This window comes from Calliphora vicina, chromosome 4 (assembly GCF_958450345.1).
Source record: "Calliphora vicina chromosome 4, idCalVici1.1, whole genome shotgun sequence".
NCBI classification, from domain to species: domain Eukaryota; kingdom Metazoa; phylum Arthropoda; class Insecta; order Diptera; family Calliphoridae; genus Calliphora; species Calliphora vicina.
The window spans coordinates 148,254-173,729 of record NC_088783.1 but is presented as its reverse complement, the minus strand read 5'-3'; the positions used below and the strand labels follow the sequence as shown (position 1 = coordinate 173,729).

At 29.9% G+C, this 25,476-nt stretch overlaps 1 protein-coding gene across 1 annotated transcript in view; it reads left to right on the top strand.

Moving 5' to 3' along the window:
* The window catches only part of LOC135957074 (uncharacterized), a 35,457-nt gene extending 10,752 nt beyond the window's left edge, over positions 1-24,705 (top strand). The window contains exons 2-4 of the mRNA XM_065507740.1: positions 23,652-23,820; positions 23,880-24,191; positions 24,255-24,705. Coding sequence (XP_065363812.1) covers positions 23,652-23,820; positions 23,880-24,191; positions 24,255-24,665 — 892 coding nt within the window. The 3' untranslated portion in view covers positions 24,666-24,705. The remainder of the gene's footprint in view (positions 1-23,651; positions 23,821-23,879; positions 24,192-24,254) is intronic.
* The last annotated feature ends 771 nt before the right edge of the window (positions 24,706-25,476 follow it).

Here is a 25,476-nt window from a genome sequence, read left to right as displayed (position 1 = left end):
AAAAATTGTGATTTACATATTTTGGTTGAAATTTAATGAATAAACCAATAATTATAACAATTATTATATATTTAGTAACATATTTCTCTACTCAATTTCATTTCACTGAGATAATAATTTTGAAATTTTTACAAAATAAAATGAACTTAGAACATTTAAATATTTATAGTTATTTACCATTTACCATTCCTGACTACTAAAAACCAAAAATTTTAAAGCTATGTATACTTTATTGTACATTTTATGTTTTCTTCACATATATGTCGGTTAACCGGTTTAACCCGTTTTTTCGAAGTCGGTTAACCGAAAAACCGGTTTTTTAGAAAGTCGTTTTTTTTATAAACACTAGTTATTTGACTACATTTCTCAATAAAATGGACTCCAATAAAACATAATTGCTATATGAGAACGATAATATTCATTCGAGTAATGATCGTTCGATTAATCGAATAATTTCTTACGAATTCATATTTTTGTTGTCACTTTTAATTATACTAACTCTTAAATAGTTAAAGTTTTGATTATTAAGGTTCTTCTGAGAAAACGTTGGATATATTAATTCTAATATATTTGGATAAATACTTGTTTAAAGCCAAAATCTTTAGAGTCTCCATCATGTGATGATTGACTGCGAAGAGCATATCATAAACAAACACTCAAAATTTCATATCTGGGCACCCCCTAATAATTTAAAAAAATCGGGAATTTTGGGGATTACTTTAAATTAGGTACAACTGGTTCAGAAGTAGTAAATTAGTTTAGTTTATATTATAGTATTAAATTGATGAAAAATCGTGTAGGAAAACGGTGAGTGGGGTAAATAAACATGGTTCAATCCTTTAGCTTCAAACTTTCAACAACTGCTTGTTTTGTAGTTTCGGTCGGAACCAACTTTCTGTTCAACCACTTGCAGGAGTAACTGTTTCTCTTCTTCAGCATTTGTCAGAAGCTTATTTAGCTCTTCAAAAAGCTTATTTAGCTCTTCAAAAAAAAAAAAAAAAAAAAATTGGTAGTTTCAAGTTAATAAATTGACTTTTGGTAGTTTGGTTGGATTGTTCCGATTTTTGTCGTATTTTGGTAGGTTTTTGAATAAAAATTTTTAAGAACAAAATAATAAAAATCGTAACAGAAAAACTATGTTACTCCAAAATAATAAAATTATTTATGAAAAATTGAATATCTGTGGTCATAAGCAATAACCACCTAAGTCGACTTAAGAAAGATTTGAGTTATATATGCTACATTATTCTCTTAATAGAACTGTATGTATACGTGAAATCCCTACCTTCCTAACTTTCTTATTTAAAAAGTTATTAATTAGAAACATATTGGCTTAAGTCCTAAGGAAGACTATTGCATTTACAATAAACGCCAAAATATACTTAAGAAAACATTAAATTATATTTTATTTTATTTAAATAGCTTATAAAGAATTTAGTTGTTATTGTTATTTTTCACAAAATAAATTTTCATAAATAAGAGTGCTATTATAATAGCCAAACTAAAGATATGCGATTATTGCAAATTGGCTTAATTACTTGACATGTCAATATTTAAATATGTAATAACAGCTTAACTCAACATATGCCAAGCAACAATCAAAACACTTGTTTTCAACAAACGCCTAATCAGACATTAGCACTTTCAATTTAGTATTTCTGAGTTGCATTAAGCGATGATATTTGTTTTTATTAAATATTTCTCTAATAAATAAAGCTTTTGTTATAATTTTTCATTTTAGCATTGTACTTCATTCTGCATTCTACTTTTTCTAATGCATTCTTTTATTTTTCGCAGAAACGCTTTTATAACTATAAATTGCTTTTTCTCAAAAACATGTTTTTTGAATTAGACGGTTATTGCTTGTGACCACAGATATGAAGACAGAATTATCTTAAATTTTTAGTTAAGTCAGGTAAATGTGTACGTATTTCGTAGAGTTCATGCCAAATATGGGAGCTATGGTGAATAATGAAACGATTCACACTCAATTTTTAGGTGTGACATATTTATGATTGTAGTGTAATTAAATAATATTCATCCTCTGGGTAATGTTATAACAGCATTAATATTATTTTAATTTAACTATTAATTTTGAAACGAATCCAAATAGAATTTCTCAAATATTTAAAATTTGGTAGGTTGTCGTAGTTTTTGATAGTTTTTAATCAGAAATTAGGTTGGAAAAATATTTTATGAGTGGCAACGCTGGCTATATCATTAACATCCTTCAAGTTATTTGTGATTTTTTTTTACCATTAATGTAATGTACATTGCTGTTCCATTCATTTGGATATGTGGTCAAAAAAATTGAATTTATTTTTAACTTGTCAAACCACTGCAATGATCATTTGGTGGAAAATCAGCCAAAACGTCTTGGTCACTTATCTTCAGGTCATTAGGCTCACACTCCATCATCTTCACAATTGCCACCGATAGTTTTTCATGTAGGAAAAAATGGAATTTAAGAAGAACTTGCCTTAGAGTTGGTAATTGATTAAATCTAGATATTGGTTCTAAATCTTTGACACTTTGTATTTCTTTCATAAAAACAGCATCTGGTAAAAAGTAAAACCCATAAATTAATATTTAAAAAGTAAAAAATATCAAATTTTTTAAAACTTTGGAGACGTTGAGCACTGCCTTCTATGAAGTCAATAGTCACTTTACTGTCTCTTAGTAACTTATGGTGAAGTCACTTCAAACTTTTGTTTGTACTGCCGAGTTTTTACCGGCTTAAATACTTTTTCGACTGCGCCGACTTTAATTAAATATTTTTATACCCTTCACCTTCGTGAGAAGGGTATATATAAGTTTGTCATTCCGTTTGTAATTTCCACAATATAATTTTCCGACCCTATAAAATATATATATTCTGGATCCTTATAGATAGCGGAGTCGATTAAGCCATGTCCGTCTGTCTGTCTGTTGAAATCAATTTTCTGAAGGCCCCAGATATCTCCGGGATCCAAATCTTCAACAATTCTGTCAGACATGCTTTCGAGAATTTTGCTATTTAAAATCAGCAAAATCCGTCCATAAATAACGGAGATATGAGCAAAAATCCGAGACAACCTCTGAAAATTTCATCAAAAAACACAATGTATTGCATGCTTTGACAAAAAAATTTTGTTTTTTTTCTTTTGGCGTTGTTGTAGTTTTTTATACAATTAAACGCATGTTTGGATGTTTGTTCGTTTCATTGCCTTGCGTATTTTGTTTTTTCTTTTGGTGTTTTGTTTCGTTTGGCGTTGTTGTTGTTGTTTTTTGTGTTCTTGATAAATTTAGGATTCTGTACGCTGAAAGTGGGCAATGTACATTAGAGTGCTCCAAAAAATAAAATTTCGAATTTTGACCGTCCCCCCTCTAGAATGGTTCTATGTATTGTAAAAACTCGTTGTGAAAAATATTAGTATGATATGATAACGTTAACTGGTGCCGCAACGACGCTGAAGTTTTGAGGTGCATTTACAAGGGGAAAAAATGCAATTTTTTCAGTTTTTGTAAAAATTTTGGCATTAAATAATTACTTTTGCAATTTAATTTAAAAGAATCGAAATGTACACGTAATTGTCGTTCTAATAAGATATAAAAGACAAAAATTGGTTAAAAAATGTTAAAGTTATTAAAAAATCGCCAGGCCATTAACGTGTCTCAGGCCACTTGAACAAGAAATGTAGAAACAAAATTAACATATTTTGATAAATATTATAATAAAAGTACATTTTTACTTAAAATATATCCATATTTACTTGTATATGAGTTTTTGTCTTCGTAGGATACCTTTAACCTATTCGGAGGTATGACCAAACAAATTTAAGTTTTTTAAAGGCAGTTTCAAAACTCCAATTTCAAATTTTTAAAAATTTTGTTAAACAAATTTAAAAATTTTTTGATCATCACATTGGGATTTATTGAGAACATAATAGGTAATAAAAATATGAAAAAAGTATGAAAATACCTCCTATAGTTTTTCCGTACCTGCGATTTAAATTTTGAGATTTTCGAGAAAAACTATTTTTTCGGCCATATTTTTGCGAATGAGCCGAATTTCTTTATTGTTATGATTTTTAAGCAAAAGCTATTCAGAATATTATATTCCATGTAATTTTAAATATAGTCTGAAAGTTTTTCTAAAATCGGAAAACGTTAACCCTTAAATCGTGAAGGTAAAAGTAAATTTTTTCAATATTTGGAATTTCTCAAGGAAACATAGCGAAATGTTATTTATTTTTCTGCCGATTTTGATGAAACTTAAGAAAAATATAACACAAAGTCTAGTATTTACAAAAACAGCAGAAAAATTAATATTAACCCTTAATAGCACTTGGGGTTAAAATGACCCCAAACTTCTAAAACCATAAAAAAATTGTCAATTTCAATAGTGCTGATCAAAAATTGTTTTTTATAGGAAACAAACTTTAAAATATTGTATTGTGTATTAGAAAATAGTACTACTAAGCCACTTTGAAAAATGTTCACATTTTTGTTCAATTTTGACCACACATTTTTCAAAGGACAAAATATTTTATTTATACCTGATTTTTGCTTTAATAACGTATTTAATATTTTATTGAGGATTTTTGAATAATAAAATTGATTTTAACCCTTTAGTGCACTTTTGATTTATTAGATTTAAAAAATAACTCGAATGATTCATTTTATTTAATTCTGAAAAACATTAAAGTTAGCACCACTCATATTAACTGTGTTTTTCGTGATTTTAAAAGTTGAGGTTAATTTTAACCCCAAGTGCTATTAAGGGTTAATTATAATTTGTCTGCAGTTTTTGTAAATACTAGACTATGTGTTATATTTTTCTTAAGTTTCATCAAAATCGGCCCAAAAATATATAACATTTTGCTATCTTTCCATGAGAAATTCCAAATATTGAAAAATTTGACCTTTGACCTTCACGATTTAAGGGTTAACGTTTTCCGATTTTAGTAAAACTTTCAGACTAAAAAAATATAAAAAAATAGTTTTTCTTGAAAATCTCAAAATTTAAATCGCAGGTACGAAAAAGTATAGGAGGTATTTTCATACTTTTTTAATATTTTTATTCCCTATTATGTTCTCAATAAATCCCAATGTGATGATCACAAAATTTTGAAATTTGTTTAACAACATTTTTAAAAATTTGTTAAATTTGTTTGGTCATACCTCCGAATAGGTTAAAGGTATCCTACGAAGACAAAAACTCATATACAAGTAAATATGGATATATTTTAAGTAAAAATGTACTTTTATTATAATATTTATCAAAATATGTTAATTTTGTTTCTACATTTCTTGTTCTAGTGGCTTGAAACACGTTAATAGCCTGGCGATTTTTTAATAACTTTAACATTTTTTAACCAATTTTTGTCTTTTATATCTTATTAGAACGACAATTACGTGTACATTTCGATTCTTTTAAATTAAATTGCAAAAGTAATTATTTAATGCCAAAATTTTTACAAAATCTGAAAAAATTGCATTTTTTCCCCTTGTAAATGCACCTCAAAACATCAGAGTCGTTGCGGCACCACTTAGCGTTATCCTATAATCCTAATATTTTACACAACGAGTTTCTACAATACATAGAACCATTCTAGAGGGGGGGACGGCCTGTACCTAGAAAATTTTTTTCGTCCATACAATCTTGGAGCACTTGCATCCACAACAAAGGTGAAGGGTATATAAGATTCGGCATAGCCGAATATAGCACTCTTACTTGTTTTATAATTAGCATGTATTGCTTTTATATCGACACCTCCAGTCTATAACATTCTAAGTCGAAAAAGTGAGTTTTGATTTACGAGCTCTCAAAGTTTTCACGAGATATTTCGTAAACTATATAAGATACGCCATTTGTTCTTTCACTGTTTTTAGTAGAATTTGAGTAGATTTTTTATAGTATTTTCCGAATTTACAAATTTTAATTATATCATAGCTAAAAATGATGTAGAATGTATTCTAAGTCTACTTACCACATTTTAGAATGGACAATTTTTACGATTATATGTGTAGTCTAAGTATATTTATGCTTATAACTTCGGAACGGATCGGCCCATCTTAACCAAATTTTGACAGTATTTAAATTAGAGACATTTATGAGAAAAAATGTTCAATATTAAAACCTGCATATTAATAAGTTTGAAAAATAAAACATTATTAGGGAAATTAATCTTTATTTCAAAAACTTTTCCTATAGTATTATTTATTATTTAATGTGACGAAAAGTAAATTTTTTTAGAAGTTGTTTCGGTAAATAAAATAAATAGCCTATTTATAGAGTACAATTTTCATTCATATTACTCCAGTCTGCTCTATAAACATTCTGAATGTCTTTCAAAGCTAATTATATAAGAAACTATTTCCAAGAGCGACAATTTCAAAGAAAAATCTTTGATGAAAAAACTAATTTTAGAACAGTTCCTAAGGTGTGTTTACTAAACTTTTAGAAGAACTGTTTTCAGAACCATTCCATTGCTTTAAAACAAAATTCGTCAGCCTCAACGCCTAACTAGAACGAATACTGGCTACAATCATGAGTTCTAGAACTAATACATTTTTCCTGGGATCTACTATAATTTTTCCTCTGAGTAGCCTGGTAAAATTTAAAATAATTGAAAAAAAAATATTTTAGTATTTAAATACTAGTTGTTTTTAGTGATATTATAAAACAGTGTGAAATACTGTAAAAGCGCTGAGTATACATAGTTAAATTTAAAAAAAAGTACTTAAAAATCGACCCAGCTAGAAGATAAGCCGCCGATGAGCCGGTAGTTTCGGCGGCGGCGCGGCTCGTGAAAATTTACCGGCTGCTCGGTTAGCCGCCGGTCGCGCCTTTACGGCTTGCTACTCTGACACTCATATACATAACAATGAATTAACAGTACATATGGTCAATTCCATATCATCGTACGTGACATATGTACGCCTATAGAGTGGAATAGATTTTGCAAAAATAAGAGCATCTGAAAAATAATTTGGTATTTATGTTCCATTCAGAGGGTACTATATTTAAAAAAAATAATAAGTTCATTCGAAACATTGTTGTCCAAAATATCGAGGAAAATAAGACTATATCGTACGTGACATTAAACGGGAGTAATTTTGAGGTACATGTAGAAATATGCGAAAATTTGCGAATCGTGAGAGGCGTTACGTTTTCTTTTAATTCCCTACACTAAACCAAATATTTAGCTTTTACAATCCGTCATATTTAAATAAAAACAATCTTTGCATGATTTTATAATAAATAAAATTTAATACCGTAAGTGACAGATTTTTCCCTTATAGTAAAAAAGTATATATTCTGTAAATACACTCTCGATCAGATGATTAGAACCACTGGAATCTTTTTAAATTAAAAGTGTTTTTCCAAAAAAAAAAACAAAATAAAAAAATTTCCGTTCTTAGAACCATTAAATTAATTTTAATTAAAAATGCACTATTTTATAATTTAATAATAAGAAACATTAATATTAAGTTTATTGGTAATATTTTAGACATTTTAATAGTGGGTGCTACCTCCCTTGTTTAAAATTACTTCAAATACACGGTTTTTTATTGAATCATAGGGTGAAAATCTAAAGAAATTTGATTCCATGAGTCCTTTATGGCTTGAATTAATGAGTCCTTATCGTCGAATTGTCTTCCTCCTTCATATACCTTGCGCGAAAGCCAACCCCACACATTTTCAATTATGTTTACGTCGGGAGAATATTGGCTACCATATTAAGAAGATAAACATTTTGGCTTGAAATAAATTCTTTTACAACTCTGGCATTATGAATAGGAGCATTATCTTGTTGCAGAATCCATGGAATCGGTCCAAAAAGATCGTTTAATTTAGGGAAAGCTGATTGTAACAGAGTCTTGTAGGTTTCTCTAGTCATTTTTGCACTTTGAAATTCTAAATCAATTGTGCCGTAATACGTTATAGCACCCCAGACCATAACCACACCCTCTCTGCTATGATGGCGATTTAAAAATAGCTCCTCTTTTCTCATATCGTGAAAATAATAATTGTAGCCATCTGACCCATCCATATTAAATTTCTTTTCGTCAGTGAAAACCACAATACGCCAATTATTAACATGACCTCTTGTTTGTATGTCCCATGTCATAGCTCTATAGCAAATTTTAGTCGATTTTCTTTGCGCACATTATTCAGCAGAGGTTTTTTCTTCAGTTTTTTTTTTAATTTCAGGTGTTCGCAGATGCAATGGCTCTTTTCACCGTTGAGATACTTGCCTGGTTAACGGCTTGAGACCTGATTTTTGAAAGAGACGAGTTTGATGCAATCCTCAAGATTTTTCACTTTTCTGTTTTCAATATCTTTTAAGTATCGATTTTGGCTCTTTCCGCTACGTTCTTTTCTTGCTCATTTTTCACTAATATTTATTAGAAAGTAATATTTTTCTTCTACAAATAATTTAATGCATAAATCAAAGACGTCTACTTGCAAAAAAGTTTAAAAATGCAAAGTGGATCCAATCATATGAACGAAAATAATTTTATTTTGTCTTTTTTTTCGAAAAGCAAATTTAAACTACTGTGGCAATAAACTTGAATGTTGTTTTTGTTATTTTTGTAATCCTAAGAAAGTGCCCATTCCGATGGTAGTGAAGTTTTAGCTATCGACAAAATATTTAAAAAGAAAAAAAAAACAGAAATTCCAGTGGTTCTAATCATCTGATCGAGAGTGTATATGTATGTATACAAAAACTAAAAAAATAAATAGAAAATATATATTCGGCTTCAATAAAAAATTTGATAATAGCTTAGTTTTCGCCGCAATTTTAGCCTAAAACATACCTAAAACACTAAAAAATTAAATATAGTCAGTTTAAACTAATTTTGCCCTTAAAATGTTGTAACAAGCTCTAAATATTTTCACATAGTAACATTTTAGAGTTTTCTCCTATTCAAATGATCTTGAAAAAAAGTTTCAAGGGTATTTGTTTTTTCAGTCGTGGTTGCCATTCTCGTGGAATTGCCCATATTTTAAAAAAATGTGAAAGAACGACATTAAAAATATCTGTTAGTTGCTATTAGGGTTTCTAAGCGGGAAAAAAATCCAGGCAATTCCCGGGAAATATTTTTTCGTAAATCCTGGGAAATTTCGGGAATTTTACATCATTTTCTTTGTAGTCTTTATTACAATGATGACTTTTGTTTTGATACCTAAAAATACAACTCTATGAACCATATTTTTGACATTTGTTTAGAAATTACATATTTTTAAAGAAAGTTCACGCATTATTCTTGGAAGTCATGGAGCGTACGAGTAGAGCATGGAAATATTTCACTAAAACTACAGATTATGCGCAATGTACTCTTTGCCCAAGAAGACTGATTTACAAAGGTGGAAGCACAAGTGGGTTACTGCGTCACTTGTGACAAGTGCACAATGTTACTTTGGAATCTGAGGTAGAAGACGTCCCAACAGTGATTCATACAACTTCATTGGGCGCAAAGAAATATTTTCAACCTATGCAATCTTTAGAGGAAATATTGTCAAGATTAGTTGCTGTAGACGGATTTTCTATCCACGCGATAACTGAAAGCTGCTTCATAAGACAGTCACTTAAAAACTTAATACTAAATTTTATGGAAAAAATTATTAAGCAAATTATTTTAGATATAGAATCTATTGTGAAAAAAATGGTAGATTTTCTGTTTTTTTTAATGAGTGGTCTAGTATTAAACAAAGGCCATTTAGCTGTAATAGACGTACTCTACAAAAAACAATGAAAATGAACTATCCGAAGAATCAGATAATTTGGACTATGACGAAGAAATTGGAGTTCCTTGTTTGTGCCTAAATATTCTGAAGTTCTAAAAAATGTAAGATAAATTATAAACATTTTTAAAATGAGCCCACTTAAAACAGCTTCCTTCCAACAATATGCTAAATCAGAAATAGGAAAAGAAGTTCATTTGGTCTGCGATATAAGAACGCGTTGAAATTCAATTATATCTATGATTGAGAATTTCTCAAAGGTCAGAAATTGTATAAAGAAGTGTTAATTAACATGTGGAAAGATGAACACATGTTGATTTTAAATGACTTATACGAAGTTTTATACCCAATTAAAATAGCTGTTGAGGCCCTTGGTCGAAGAGATTGCAATTTACTGATTGCAGAAATTATCCTTGAAACGCTTTATAAAGAATTGGAAAGTAAAAACAACATATTATCAACAAAATTGTCGTATAAATGAAAGAGAGAAATTAAATTGTATTATTTACTAAAATTTTTAAAAAATCCGGATAATTTTAAATCGAATAATTTTTCTTATTCAACTAAAACAATCCTATTATTAACTGCTGATGAAATATTCGAAAAAAATACTATTTGAAATGGAAAATCATAGTGACGATGAATCAGTACCATAAATCTGATGGTGATTTAAAGAACACCTTGAAAAGGCTATAACAAATTCAACATTAAATCCAAAGGAAAAAAGAAGCCTGATAATGTACAAAAGAAAGAATTTGGTACATATGTATATTTGAAATAACAGGAAATCGGACGACGAATTTAAAACATCTGTATGATGAACTGCTATCTGTGAGACCCACATCAATAGAGAATGAACGAGTAGAGTATTTTCTGTATTTATTTATGTTTTTTGTTTTAAAATTGAATAAAAATTTTTATTTTTGTTTAAATGTGGATTTATTTATTAAAAGAAGTGTTTAAATTTTAGCTAATGTTTATGTTTTCAAATATAATTGAAATTCCCGGGAATAAGAAATTTTATTTTTCATTTCTCGGGAATCGCAATTTGTGTAATTGTGTAATGATAATATGAAAAGTTCTTATGAAAACAAAAATGAAAAGTTTTTTTTTCATTTCACCGTTTCACAGAACCAGAATCGACCCCCTGCACAGTGGTCGGTGCTGTATGGAGTCGGCGGCCAAAAATACTTCCAGTGTAGGTATCAACTTGTAATTTCGGTCACGGCTTTATAAATATGTCAGAACTATTTAATGATAAAATGGGAGTGGTTGATGACTCATACCCTCCCCCTACCATACCTTAGCATCCAAAATCACCCCAACGCGCAGTGCGAGGTTATGACATTCTAGTTAATCAAAATTCCATATCTCGGTAATAAATAATAGTACATTTATAATTTTTGGTACAATATATAATAAGGATATTACACAAATTTTTTTCAAAAATGGGCGTAATTGGACAACTGCCACACCCACTCCCCATATAAGTGAAACTATAAACTTTTTAAAATTTATAAAAAATTAAAAATCAATAAGAATTCTTACTAAAAAAATTGCAAACTAAATCTGGGCGTGGTCCGCTCGCTCATGTGAGTTTAATAAAATCGACTCCTTTTAGGCAAGCCAATCAGAATATGTATTTTGAACTTTTGTTTTTATACGATTGCATTTTTGCCAAAATTTTGAAATTTTTTTGCAATTATAATTTAAGCGTGTTTCTAAATGACTTTCTTTAAATGTGTAGCCCTCATTTTTAATATAGTTTTTCACGACATCCTTCACTTTTCGAGCTTTTTCAGCATTCTAAGCACCAAATATCAAAAATATGTGAGCGTGAAAGTTTGCAATTATAAGATGTGACTATTGCAAAAACAATTTATAATAAGGACCAAATTCATAAAGTAAAACAAGTAAGAAAGTATGGTCGGTCAAGCCCGACCATATAATACCCTACACTAAGTAAAAGAGCAAAAACATTTTTCTTTTAAAATTTCAATAATTTATATTTTTGAGTGATTTTCGGAAGTGGGGTTATATGGGGGCTATGACCAATTATGGACCGATCACCATGAAATTAGGTCATGTGATTTATGTCTATATTAAAGTTAACTATGTTGAATTTTGTGTGTTTACCAACATTTTTAAGCGATTTATGCACGTTAAAGCGATTTTCGGAAGCGGGTCTATATGGGAGCTATGACTAATTATGGACCGATCGTAACAAAATTTGGTGACATGAATTTTGTGTATATAAAACTTATTTGGAGCGGAATTTGTGGAGATACATATATAAATTAAACATTTATGACCGATAAAGTCCAATTTCGGGAGGACATTCGTATGGGGGCTAGGTGAAATAGTGGACCGATTTCAGCCAGTTTCAATAGGCTTGGTCCTTGAGCCGAAAAAATAATATGTACCAAATTTGATCGAAATATCTTCAAAATTGCGACCTGTACTCTGCGCACAAAGTTTACATGGACAGCCAGCCAGCCAGCCAGCCAGCCAACCAGACGGACGGACGGACGGACATCGCTTAATCGACTCAGAAAGTGATTCTAAGTCGATCGGTATACTTTAAGGTGGGTGTTAGACTAATATTTTTGGGCGTTACAAACATTTGCACAAACGCATAATACCCTCCCCACTATGGTGGTGTAGGGTATAAATATTAAAAGTCCGTGGAAAAGAAAAAAAAACAAACTCAATTCTTTACATGCATAACAATAACAAAGCAACGCGAACATAAACTAACAAAACACCTCACAAAAATTCAAAGTTGGACATCAAAAACAACGAGGCCGCTTTGTTGTATGGGAGATAAATCAAAGAGATGCAAAAGGATGCAGCTGAAATTTCCAATTTTAGAATCTTGGAATATTAACTAATAAACCAGAAAAAATCCCATTGGAGACTTCAGGGGGAAACACAACTAAAACTCTAGTTGAAATTGAAATATATGGACGAACGAACACTAAAAGTGACACTGGGCAAATATTAATTTTATAAAAAATACACAAGAAGCTAAACCCATTGTAATTATATTAAAATTAAGTTAATACCTTAAAATTCAATATTCATTTTGATTTTTTTTTCAAAAAAACATTCTTTTATATGGTTTTAATTAATTTAAAGTTGCGCTTAATTTTCCACTTTTTCACTTTTGCAAAAACCAACTGTCAACATGCTCTCACTTTTGAAGCTATTCTGGAAGAGTATAGTTGGAATAAAACAAAAACAACTATAAATATTAAAACCTTGTTTTTATAAGAAATAGTGATGACACATTTGGTGGGATCGACCAGTGTGCCCTGGTTTCAAAAACAACATTTAAAAGTTTGTACAATCAATGGTTTACCTGCCAGGGGACCATACGTTCTCTTTTTTTGAGGTCAATCATCTATTTTAACTGTAAAACTGTAACTATAAAATTTGTGTCCTCTTTCTGTCATCTATTTCCATAATCTGACATCTTAATTTTTAAAAGCTGATCAATATTTATTTTTATAAATTAAAACATGTTTTATTTCACGTTGTTGACTGACCCTCGAAACAAATTTGAGAAAGATATACACAAATTTTATGAAAATTCAGTGATATATTTAGAAGAATATACCGAATCTTTGCAGCAAACAAATATTTTTCGTTGGACCTCTTGAAAAAAAAAAATTGATTTGGAAGCTGTGTATTCATGTCTTGAAAATGTGATAATATTAATTGGTGAGAATAAAATAAATGAAAGCAAACTAGTTGAAGAAGTAAGAAAAATAAACATATATTTTAGTGAAGAGAAACTTAAAACTTGGAGAGACAATGCCATCAAATTCGACCAAAGATGGGTGGAGATATTTTATCCCTTTGAAAAAAATCAATATCCATTACAGAAAGTTTAAAACTTGTTCAAATTGCTTTTAGTCTGCCAAGAACCAATGCAGCTGTGGAGAGAATGTTTTAATTAATTAATGATATTTGGACCCAAGAAAAAAGTAATACAGTAATTTTGTAAATTTAAATTTTTATATTTATATGTTATTTTTTGAATTTATATACATATACAGTGACGGACAATACAATAGAATCACTACATATGAAAAAAGCGGTAAAACTACAAAATTTCATTTCAAAATTTAAAATTTGTTCATTATATATTAATGCTCATAACGTAAACAATAAATAGAAAAAAATAAAATAATAAAATAACACATTCTTATGTTAAAAACGATGTCAAATCTAAAAGACTAAATAAAATATGCGATATTCAAATAGAATCAATCAGTCTTAAAATTATTAAAAATAAAAAATAAAAAATCATCATAAGAATTCGTTGTTTTCTTAATATTTTGTTGCATATCAATTATTTCTAATAACAGCATCAAATCTTTTGGGGATTGAATTTAACAAACTTTCGCATGTAGATCGGGAAATTGCATACCATATTTCCTGAATTTTCTGTTTGTCTTTTACTATTTTCCATAGGATTTAAGTCTGGTTATTGAGACGGCCATTCCATAACATGAATTTTGTTATATAAAAACCATTTTTTTGGCAAGACCAGACGTGTGCTTTGGGTCATTATCTTGCTGGAAGAGCCATTTTAAGGGCATATTCCATTCTGCATGTGGCTTTATAACATTCTCCAAAATATTTACTTATCCATATTTTCTTTAATCCAATAAATTGGACCAACGAAATACCAAGAAAAGCATCCCCATATAATAATATTTCCCCAACCATTTTTAAACGTTTTTGGTTTTTGCCATTTGTTGGACGTCTAACCCATGTCTTATCATCACTACCAATTAAATTAATGGTCGTTTCGTCCGTCCACTACACATTTTGCCACTTTTTTTATATTTTCAGTTGGGTTTATTAGCTCAGTGAAGTGACCGCTCTTTTCAGCTCAGCTCACTGAAATGAACTAGGTCGCTCTTTTAGCTCATTAGCTCAGTATGTTGTATAATGACCATTTCATTTTGAGAATTGCTTGTAGTGAATTAAATCAATTATTTCTGTTGTTAGTTGTAAAAACACACAGTCTTTTGACAATTAGAGATTTATGCGTGAAATAATTGATTAAAATTTTAAAAAATCAAATTGTATTCTATTTAAACTAATATTTAGACAATATTTGTTAAGCAGAACATTCACTAACTATAAGGTATTCTTTTACCACAAAATAAGAAAATTAACAAAAAACTCAAGATATTAACTGGAATTGTGATCCAAATTAAAAATGTGACAATAACTAAACCAAAATTAATATTGTTGCAATTTTTTGGCGGTTTTCCCATTTACAAAATGTTAGTTAGTTATGAATTGGCAAAATATGATCAACAAAATTTCTACTAAAAATACGAAAGAAAAATAGTTTTGAGATACAATTTGTATAAAAATATTTTCAACTTTAACTTAATTATTTTATGATATAACAATATATACATAAAAAAAACTTATATTATATTGTTAATAAGATATTATTTTTTAGGACTCCTTGAGAAATCAAGAGTTTTTAATATTCGATTTTTAAAATGTAGGGGTTTGAACTTTTTATCCCAAAAAATTATGTTTTTTTTTAAAAATGTAAATTCAGTTCACCTTTTAGTCCATAATTAAGATTCGAATTTAGAACTTTAACTTAATTTGCAATACAATTAATAAATAAGATGGATACTGTATTCGATTATAGCCATGTCCGTCTGACTGTCTATCTGTAGAAATAAACTTTCCGAAGCCCCCAAATAACTTACATACCCGATTCATACATCAATATCTCCGGAATTCTTCCGGCTCGGTTGCTGTTTAAAATCTAGAAAATCGGTCCAGAAATAAGGAAAAAACCAGGACAACCTCTATTTTTGACCTACAGTGGTGGCCAGGAATTTAAGACAAAAATTGTTTGCTAAATTCCACGTGATTGTCAATTATTTTTTCAAATATTTCCACAAATGTGTATGCATGAGGACTGTTTTAACACACAAGTATGTTTTATTCGACTGTCAACTCATGTATATTCACCACGAACACATAAAATTTTTCTACAACCTGACCAAAATTTTTTTTTTTTAAATAAACATATTTTTTCACATTTATATCATTATATTTTTATTATTATAAAATATTCGGACCAAATTTCGTATTTTTAGTTCCATTAGTTTCGGTCATATCTTGTTATTAACAGCGGATGTTCGCTGAGGTGCGTCAACGTATTTCCACATATCTTTGTCCATGTATGGTTTTTTTATCTTGGACCAGCACTCAGCATTGTGTTGGAACTAGGAAAATAGGTTATGGGAGGGAGGATAGAGGGAGTAGTGTTTGTGGACATTTGATTTGAATTTTCCTATATTGAAAGTGACAGGAAATACTTCAGGAGGAAGCTTATTCCTCATACGGACAGTACGGCTAAAGAACGAATTTTCCCTGTAATGTGTTGTGCGATCTACTGTCCAGTCGACAACGAATTGATGTGCCCTTGCCGAAGAGTGTGTGTTGCGTAAAGATCTACGGGTTTCGGGAACAAGTTCCCTAATTTCAGCAGAGTACATACCATTGTAGTATCGGTAGAACAGTGAAACACAACCCACATTGCGACGATATTCCAGTGAGTCAATAGAGCTGGATACCCTACTGTCACCGATAAGCATCTTCGCCCTCGAAGACTTCGAAGCACCGGCCCACACATGAGAGTTGTATTTCATTTTAGGTCGGATATAAGTGGTGTAAATAGTAAGGAGATCAGATGGAGTGAAGTATTTCTTACACCGTTTTAGAAAACCAAGGCACTTGAATGCTTCTTTCGACACTCGAAAAATGTGTTTTGTCCAGCGGACATCGCACTGAATACTCATGCCTAGAACATCAAGAGCTTCTGATTCCTTAATATTTACACCACCCATACAAACAGATGGAGCAACATGATCTGTTGTGCGTTTGTGGGTTAACATACAAAATTGAGTCTTGCGCGCATTAAAATCGACTCTATTCGCACAACCCCATTCAGAGATTGTCACAAGATCTTGGTTGAGCGTATCATTCATATTTTGCCTCATTGCCCCAATCTCCGACAGGCTTGGTCTATAATTGAATGCATATGAATGGCAAATGTTGCTGTCATCTGCAAAAGAGTAGATAGGGTTGGAAGTTTGACGTAGAAGGTCGTTTATAAAGATAAGAAATAGAGTAGGAGAAAGGACGGAGCCTTGCGGTACCCCTGAATTGATCTTGAACTCGTTTGATGAAATTCCATCTATAACAACTCGTATAGTGCGATCTCTGAGAAAGCTCGATATAAATCGACAGAAGTTATTACCAACACCAAAAGTAATAAGTTTTGCTAAAAGCGCACCATGCCATACTCTATCAAACGCTTTAGAAATATCTAGAGCCACCACTTTACTTTCGCCAAAACGGTGTATGGAACGACACCATTTTTCCGATAGGAAGGCTAGCAAGTCTCCCGTAGAGCGTCCTCTACGAAAGCCATACTGCCGGTCGCTGAGTAAATTGTTGGACTCTAAATATTTCACAAGATGGTAGTTAACCATACTCTCCATAACTTTGGAAAGTGTAGAACAAATTGCTATTGAGCGATAATTTTCAGGGTTGTTAGCCTCTCCCTTTTTAGGAATTGGCGTTACATTAGCAACCTTCCAACATACTGGAAATTTGCTTAGTTTTGTTTATATTTTAATTTATTTATTTTCAGACGAAACATATTATCGATATTGGACGGATCACGACATTTATTTGAGGACAAAATAAAAATGCGTGTAGACGCGACGGACGACAGAACACTACTTTATAATTTGACAACCTCGATTTTTGACCTATATCTTAATTACTATGACCATAGTAAGTTGGACCTACAATGGGTCAAAAACGGAAAAAATATTTTTTAACCCGATTTTTTTTTCACCAAATTTTTTTTTACTAAATATTAAAAAAAAATTTAAAAAAAAACAATTTGAAAAAAAAAATTTAAAATATGTTGCCACTAATTGCCTCTAAAAAGCCTTTAAGGCGCTGAGGCATAATTTATAATTTGAATTTTTTGTAATGAATAAAGAAAAAAAACCCTTAAAAAATTTTAAAAAAACTACTTTGAAAAATAAAAATTAATTTTGTTAACTTAAAAATATTAAAAATGTTTATTTTGAAGTATAATTTGGTGAAGGGTATATAAGATTCGGCACAGCCGAGTTTTTCAGTGCTATATAATTTTTCTTATTTAAATGATGATAGAATTATGGTCGCACTACTAAATGTCAAACAATTATCGATAATTTTGCATAAAACAGGTGTTCAACCAAAACAAAAATTTGTACGTTTTACCAAATAAAAAAATTAAAGTTTATTAAAAAATAAAATTATTGGTAAGAAAATGGACAAAGAAGACACCGCATCGGAAGTGGAGTTTTTGCTGGATACTGTAAAAAAAATACAGCGCTACAAGTTTATGAAACTTAAATAAATTTTAAATAACTAACGTTGGCCATTTAAGTACCATTTAAAAGAGCACTGAAAAACTCATTTAAATAGAATTTAAAGATAATTAATATTTAAATACGAATTCAAAAAATAGCTCTTAGAGAATGATTCAGCTTTGTATTTTTAGCAAGAATTTAAAACAATTTAACATCTGTGAACATTTTTTGAAATCCTTTTTTTAATTTTTAGATTATCAAAGTAAATTGTTGCCTGGGAGCAAAAAAAGTCTCGAAATGCATATCTAAAATTTTTGTCATTTTCGTCAAATTCTGAAGAAATGTAATTAACATTTTTAATTACAGATACAAGCACTATAAGATTTAAATAAAGAATGTCTAAAAATGTAAAATCCCCAAAAATGCATGTAAATCCCCAAATTTTGTTAAAATCCCCAAATCCCTCCCCACGAAATTCTGTCCCCAAAAAAATCTTGAAATCCCCAGTTTGGGGACAAATCCCCACATCTGGCTACACTGGCACACATATAAAATTTCCTTCATGAAAACAAAAACAATTTGAATAACTCTAATAATTCTTGAAACAGTTCATAAAAACGTTGTATCATATCAAAGCAAAAATACGGCAGCACACAATCATATACATATCGAGCCCTTAGCGCCAAATTATCGTAAGCGACAAAACACAAATTTTACAGGAGAAGGTTTTTTTTGATTATTTTGAAATTTATACATAGAATTAAAAATGTTATGATGCGATATAATATAATTTCGTTCAAGCTATTTGTCCATTTTTCAAAAATATTTATAACTTTTGACAATTAAAAATTCATGGAATACTATATTGAAAAATATGACAAAAAATGTTTTTTATTGAATTTTTGCATAGATACAAATTTTTCGAATTGAAATTAAATTTTTATTTATAAATAGTTTTTAATGAAATTTCACAGTTATATAGATTTTTCTATTTAAAATGGAAAAATAAAAACGAATTTCGAAAGTTATTATCAGCAATCCCGCAATTCCCAAAAGTGTTAAAAATTCCAATAATGGTAATTTTTCGTTTTTTGGCTATAATATCCATACCAGGGTCGGGGTTATCGGGACCCTTTACAAAATAATTAGAAACATATTGAGCCACCTACAATCGATTACTATTTTTTGATATCGGATACGCGATTTGAGAATTTTTGCCCTAAACTTTTATTTCACATAAAAAATAAGTGTTTTTTGAAAGGACCTGGTCCCCTCGTTAACAACAATTTTGAAATTGGTTTTCCTTTAGAATATTTTATGAAGACTAAGCTTTCAGAATGTTAAAATTCCTTATACATCCTCTTAGAAATTTTTTGCGATAACTTAAAAAGAAAAAAGTTCTTTTATCCCAAAAAAATAGCGAAAAATTGCTTTTAAACATTTTTTAAATTCAAATGTATATAACTTTTGACTTAGTCATTATTTTTAAACAGTTCTTTTTCCATTTGACACATACATGTGTTGTTAGTCCAATAAAGGAAAACTGGAGAAAATCGTGAAATATTTGGACACGCTGTTATCAAAAAACTGGAGTAGGGTGGGTAAAAATGTTGAAAATTTAATTTTCAAATGCGAATATCTCCTAAGCTATAGTAGATAATTGATAGCTATGAAGAGGTTTTTTGTAGTGCTCGATGAGAAGATTCTACATGTATAATTTTTTTGAAATCGGAACTCAAACCAAGAAATAATATCGTTTTAAAAATGTAAGTAGGAGTAGGGTGGGTAAAAATGTTGAAAATTTAATTTTCAAATGCGAATATCTCCTAAGCTATAGTAGATAATTGATAGCTATGAAGAGGTTTTTTGTAGTGCTCGATGAGAAGATTCTACATGTATAATTTTTTTAACATACCCGAGGTGTCCTACTTTGAGGGCCCTTGGTCGTGCCCCTGGTGGGCCCATGTCGTCCACGTTCAAAACTTAAACTCGACATCACTTCTTCTTTGCGCACGTGAAATTTCATTGAAACCAATCTAACCATTTAGAAGTTACAGATTTATTTCCCTCTTTTTTTTCTATACCATTGTGTGTCGCTTACGATAAAATTTGTTTACTGTAAAATATAAACATTGACTTACGATAAAATCTTACCCCCTATATTTTTGATGTTATTAACAATTTTGATATTCTGAGAACGCTAAAACATCAGTCGGTCCATAAAATTTTAATTTCTGCAATAAAACAAAAATTTTAAAAATGTCGCTTACGATAATTTGGCGCTAAGGGCTCGATATGTACATAACAAACCTACATTCGAATGATCGTTTTATTTTTGTAGGACACAATCAGTGTTGCACTTCATGTGTAATTACACATATTGTGTGTAATTTTTACTTGAATGTGAAGCCCATGTGTAATTGAAGGCATGTGTAATCCATGTGTAATTTCTAGGAAGGCCAAAAATATTTGATGGTTCAACATAAAATTAAAGCTTTTATAAAAATGCCTTTTTCAGGGTTTTTCGAAAGATCTTTAAACGGTATATTGAATGCTATGAAAGAAATGTTTGTTTGTTTAAAATTTAAACCAAATAATTCTAGTGCGATTACATCGAAATGTTTTTCCGTTTTTCGAAATTCGTATTAGAATTATACATATGTATATCTAAAATTTTCGAAAATTCACTATTTATTGATGACAGATATGCAAAAAATTAAATTTGATTAGAGAAAATAAATTTATACAGCAAACTTTGTATCATATCAATTATATGACGAATTTGTCGATTTTTTAAGCGAAATTATTTTATATGTATTCTAGTTCTGCATAATTTGGTTACATCTTAGAAGAGAAACTATAGAGTATTACTGCAAATTACTGTTATTCTATAAATAGTTTAAAATTATGAAAATACCAATTATGGTTTTCCGTATTTGAGTTTATTGAAATCTGCATAACTTAAAATGTAATATAATAACAACTTTGTAAATTTTATTAATAATTCAAGTCAGACTGAACTTACCGTTTCAATTAATTGCCGTTACTGCTAAAATACTGTTACCGAAATAATCCAAATTAGCGATACCATTACCTTGGTACTGTTTTGAATCGTTTGAGTATTATATATCGACTGAGTGGGTATGAAAGTTTATTGATACATTTATTGAGCAGAATATTTATAATAAAAATTAAATAAAGTTTCGAAATAATACGACTTTCAAAAAAATGTTAATAACGATTTCAGTAAGTCAACAACGTCGAAAATTATACTTAAAATACATACATAATTCGATATTGGACTTACTTGAGAATTGGTTTCATGTCATTTAATAGGTCGTCAACTATTTTTTTATCTGATTTATCATTCCTTTGAAAGAAATATATTAAAAATTGTTTGTCCTGTGGTCCAGCCTACCAACTACGAGTACAATTATAAACATTTTGTATAAAACAAAGTAAACTTAAATTTTATTTGGGAACATTGATTACATTTTTATGGGCTTTATTCAAATGGCGTCAACAAATTTTAATTAAAATCTTTTATTTTATGATATTATGGAATGTGTTTTCAAGGACGTTTCTTGAAATTATGGTATTTAGGATAATATATGGATTTCAAACCGCTTGGTTATCCAAGAAGCTTTATAAATATGATAACTGCCTGCAAAGTTGTGGGCCATTTCGCTGTTGAGAAAATTTGGTTACATTTGGTTAAAAGATTCTGGCGTCCTCTTCACCTGATATTATTAGGCTCAGTTTTATACATATGGTATTCACAAAAGGACCACGTTCGCCAAACTCTACTATCTAAAATTATAACATTTAATTCACATGTGTAATTTTTTCTCGGATGTGTAATTTAGGTATGACCATGTGTAATATTAAATTTCCATGGTGGCAACACTGGACACAATACTCACTCACTTTTCAATGTCAGTGAGCGAAAGAATGTTACAGAATTGACGAGTAAACATGTGAAACATTGAAGATGACAAATGAATGTGCTTGTGCAGCTCTTTCATGAGTACTGAAAGAAACATGAGCATAAAACGATACCGCTCAGTTGAAAACGCTCAATGCTGAGCTAGCTGAAAACGCTCAGTATGATGAATGATTCACTTCGCTCATTTGAGTGAATAGTTCAATTGATCTAGGTCATTCATGAGCTACACAACTCTAGCGGAAACTAGAAAAAAACTCAAACAAAAAAATTACTCAAAAAAGTTACACATACGAGTGTGTTTTTGTTTTCATAATGTTTTTTTTACTAATACATTCTCACCACTTATGTTTTTGACAACTGAGTTAGGTCTTTGACAGGAGAGTTTCCGCTCTATGTGTTTTCTCTATGCCCTTGCTGCTTTAGAAATTGAAACATAGTTAGGTTTTAGTTAGTATATTTTGTCAATTTGTATTGAAAACAACTTTTCTAATTGTTGATCACTCAAATTAGATAATTTGAAACGTTTGTTCACCCTACCAGTCATTTCTTAACATTTTATGTAAAAAATTCCAAATCAAAACAAACAAAACAAAACAACATTTTCCTATATGAGGGAAAATCTGTGGCAGCAAAACTAGTCAGAAATGCCCAAGAGTGCCTGAAGGCACTCATCAATAAATCACGTCTCTAAAGAGTAGCTTACCTTTTTTTTACATAAATCTTGACTCCAATATATAAAATATAAGTACCAGCCATTTCTTAACATTTTATGTAAAAAATTCCATATCAAAACAAAGAAAACAAAACAACATTTTCCTATATGAGGGAAAATCCAAGAGTGCCTGAAGGCACTCATCTATAAATCACGTCTTTAAAGAGTAGCTTACCTTTTTTTTACATAAATCTTGACTCCAATATATAAAATATAAGTATACTTTTTAAGAAAAGAAATATGATTGCAATCGGGAAACTTTAAAACACTTTAATCATGGCTTGATAACACAACATGGACTTCCCATTTTTTTTTGGTTGTTAATGCACTTAGTTTATAAAAAAATGCAGTAAATAAGACAGCAGAGAGCTTTTAAGAGGTTTCAAGGCTTATTAAAATATTTAAGTATGTTTTTTAGAAACTGTTCTTTGCATTTATGGGCATTTATGCGATGAGTGCCTTAAGGCATGCTTAAGCATTAGAGGGTTAACAGTTAAAAGTACCTGCTACTTTATCGAGTTGTTACCAGTGATATTTCAAAAACGTTACCACTGAATATTGAAAAATATAAAATAACGACTTAAATGTACCTGTTACTTGCTATATTAAGTAACAGCTGTTACCAGTGATTTTTCAAATCACCTCTACTGTTAAGTGCTTAACAGTTGACTGTTACCAATTCAATGTAAAATAATACTTTTTAAATTTTAATATCGGTTTTACAGCAATTTTATGCACATAAACACTTTTTTATAGCATAGCTTCCCTGATTGGTAGTATTTAATGCAACATCCAATTCTAAAATACAAATATTTAATTCTTTGATTTCAGATGCTTGTACACTACACGAGAACCGATGCAAACGATTGTTTTTGACGATTTAACACAGTATGGGTATAAATTAGCCAATCGGCAAAGTGGACTAAATGAAGAACATTGTATTGTTACGCTTAAGAAACTGGCTAAATTTCATGCATCCTCCATGATTTTACTGAAAAGGGTATGTGATATCTTCAATTTAATTATCAATTTGATTACTTTAAAAAATTATTTCTAAAGGATGCTGGCATAAAAGAACACTTCCGAACCGGGATGTTGGACGAAAATTATATACGTACTAGCGAGAGATTTATGGACTTCATGACGTTATTACTGAGAACATTGGCCGATTTAGTTAAGACTTGGGAGGGCTACGAGACCATATCAGAGAAATTGCATGGTCACTGTGATCATTTAATAGAAAATTTGGTTAAAACTGGTAAAGAAAAAGCCAATGAACTATCTGTATTAAATCATGGCGATTTATGGGTAAATAACTTTTTATTTAAATACGCCGAGGATCAACCGGAAAAACCCATCGACGTTTTATTTGTGAGTTATCTTTATAATAGATAAAAACAGAGAAATACTCTAAAAATTCTATTCATTCAACAGGTAGATTTTCAAAACAGTTTCTTTGGAAGTCCAGGTTGTGATATCAACTTTTTTCTAAATAGTAGCGTACAACTGGATGTGTTAATAAATCGTCGCGACTTTTTAATTGAATCGTACTACGATACGTTGACAGATTCCTTAAAAAGTATGTACTATAATCACATTCCAACATTGGATGATATAAAAATGGAAATATACTCACGTGAACTATATGGATTCTTTTCATCCTACGCATTCTTACCCATGGTCGCCATGAAGAAAGAAGACTCGTTGGACAACAGCATTGAAGCGTTTGCAAATAAAGATTTTGCTGCTAAAAAAGTTAAAATTATGTTTACATCCAACCCAAGAACAACTGATACATTAAGATATACCTTAAAACGTTTTGACGAATTGAAAATATTTGATTAATTTTAAGATTTTGAAATAATAAACCAAAGGTTATTATTTCAAAACCAAACAATTTTTTTTTAATTACACGGCCCTACAGTGTAAAAAACTTGGAAAACGACCTAGCGTGGGTTATAGGTCTTGCTGATATTTTTTGACACAATTTGTGGTACATTACAAATTTCAGAAACATCCTCAAATTCAGAAGTTATAATAAAAAAACTTTTTAAGTGATGTTCGTCAACTTATCGACCTGTAACTCAGTCAGTTTTAGTCCGACTTTTTGACGGGTTTGGAAATAAAACTGATTAAGCTTCAAAATGTGCAGACGTTTTTGATAATTTTGTATGTTATAACTAGACTAGGGTGCGGATTTATATGCAAATGCATGTTTATTCTCGAACTTCCAAATACCATGCAGATTATGTAATTATCTATCTATTCGAATCACATATTTGGATGTAAAATGTCATCGATTTGTTAGTGCATATTTTTGCATATTTTATTGAGTCGACAACATTTGATGCTAATTCTATAACAAATCCGACATTGGCGACCAAAAATAAAATTTGTATTATAAATTGTAAATTAAACACAATTTCCATTAAATTGTGTTTAATTTACAATTTCCATTAAATTGCGTTTAATTTACAATTTATAATACAAATTTTATTTTTGGTCGCCAATGTCGGATTTGTTATAGAATTAGCATCAAATTTTGTCGACTAACTTCTTCTATCTACCCGACCATATGATACCGTATTGAATCTTATTTAAATATCAACATTTTTAAGATATTTATGATCGATAAAGTGATTTTCAGAATTGGACA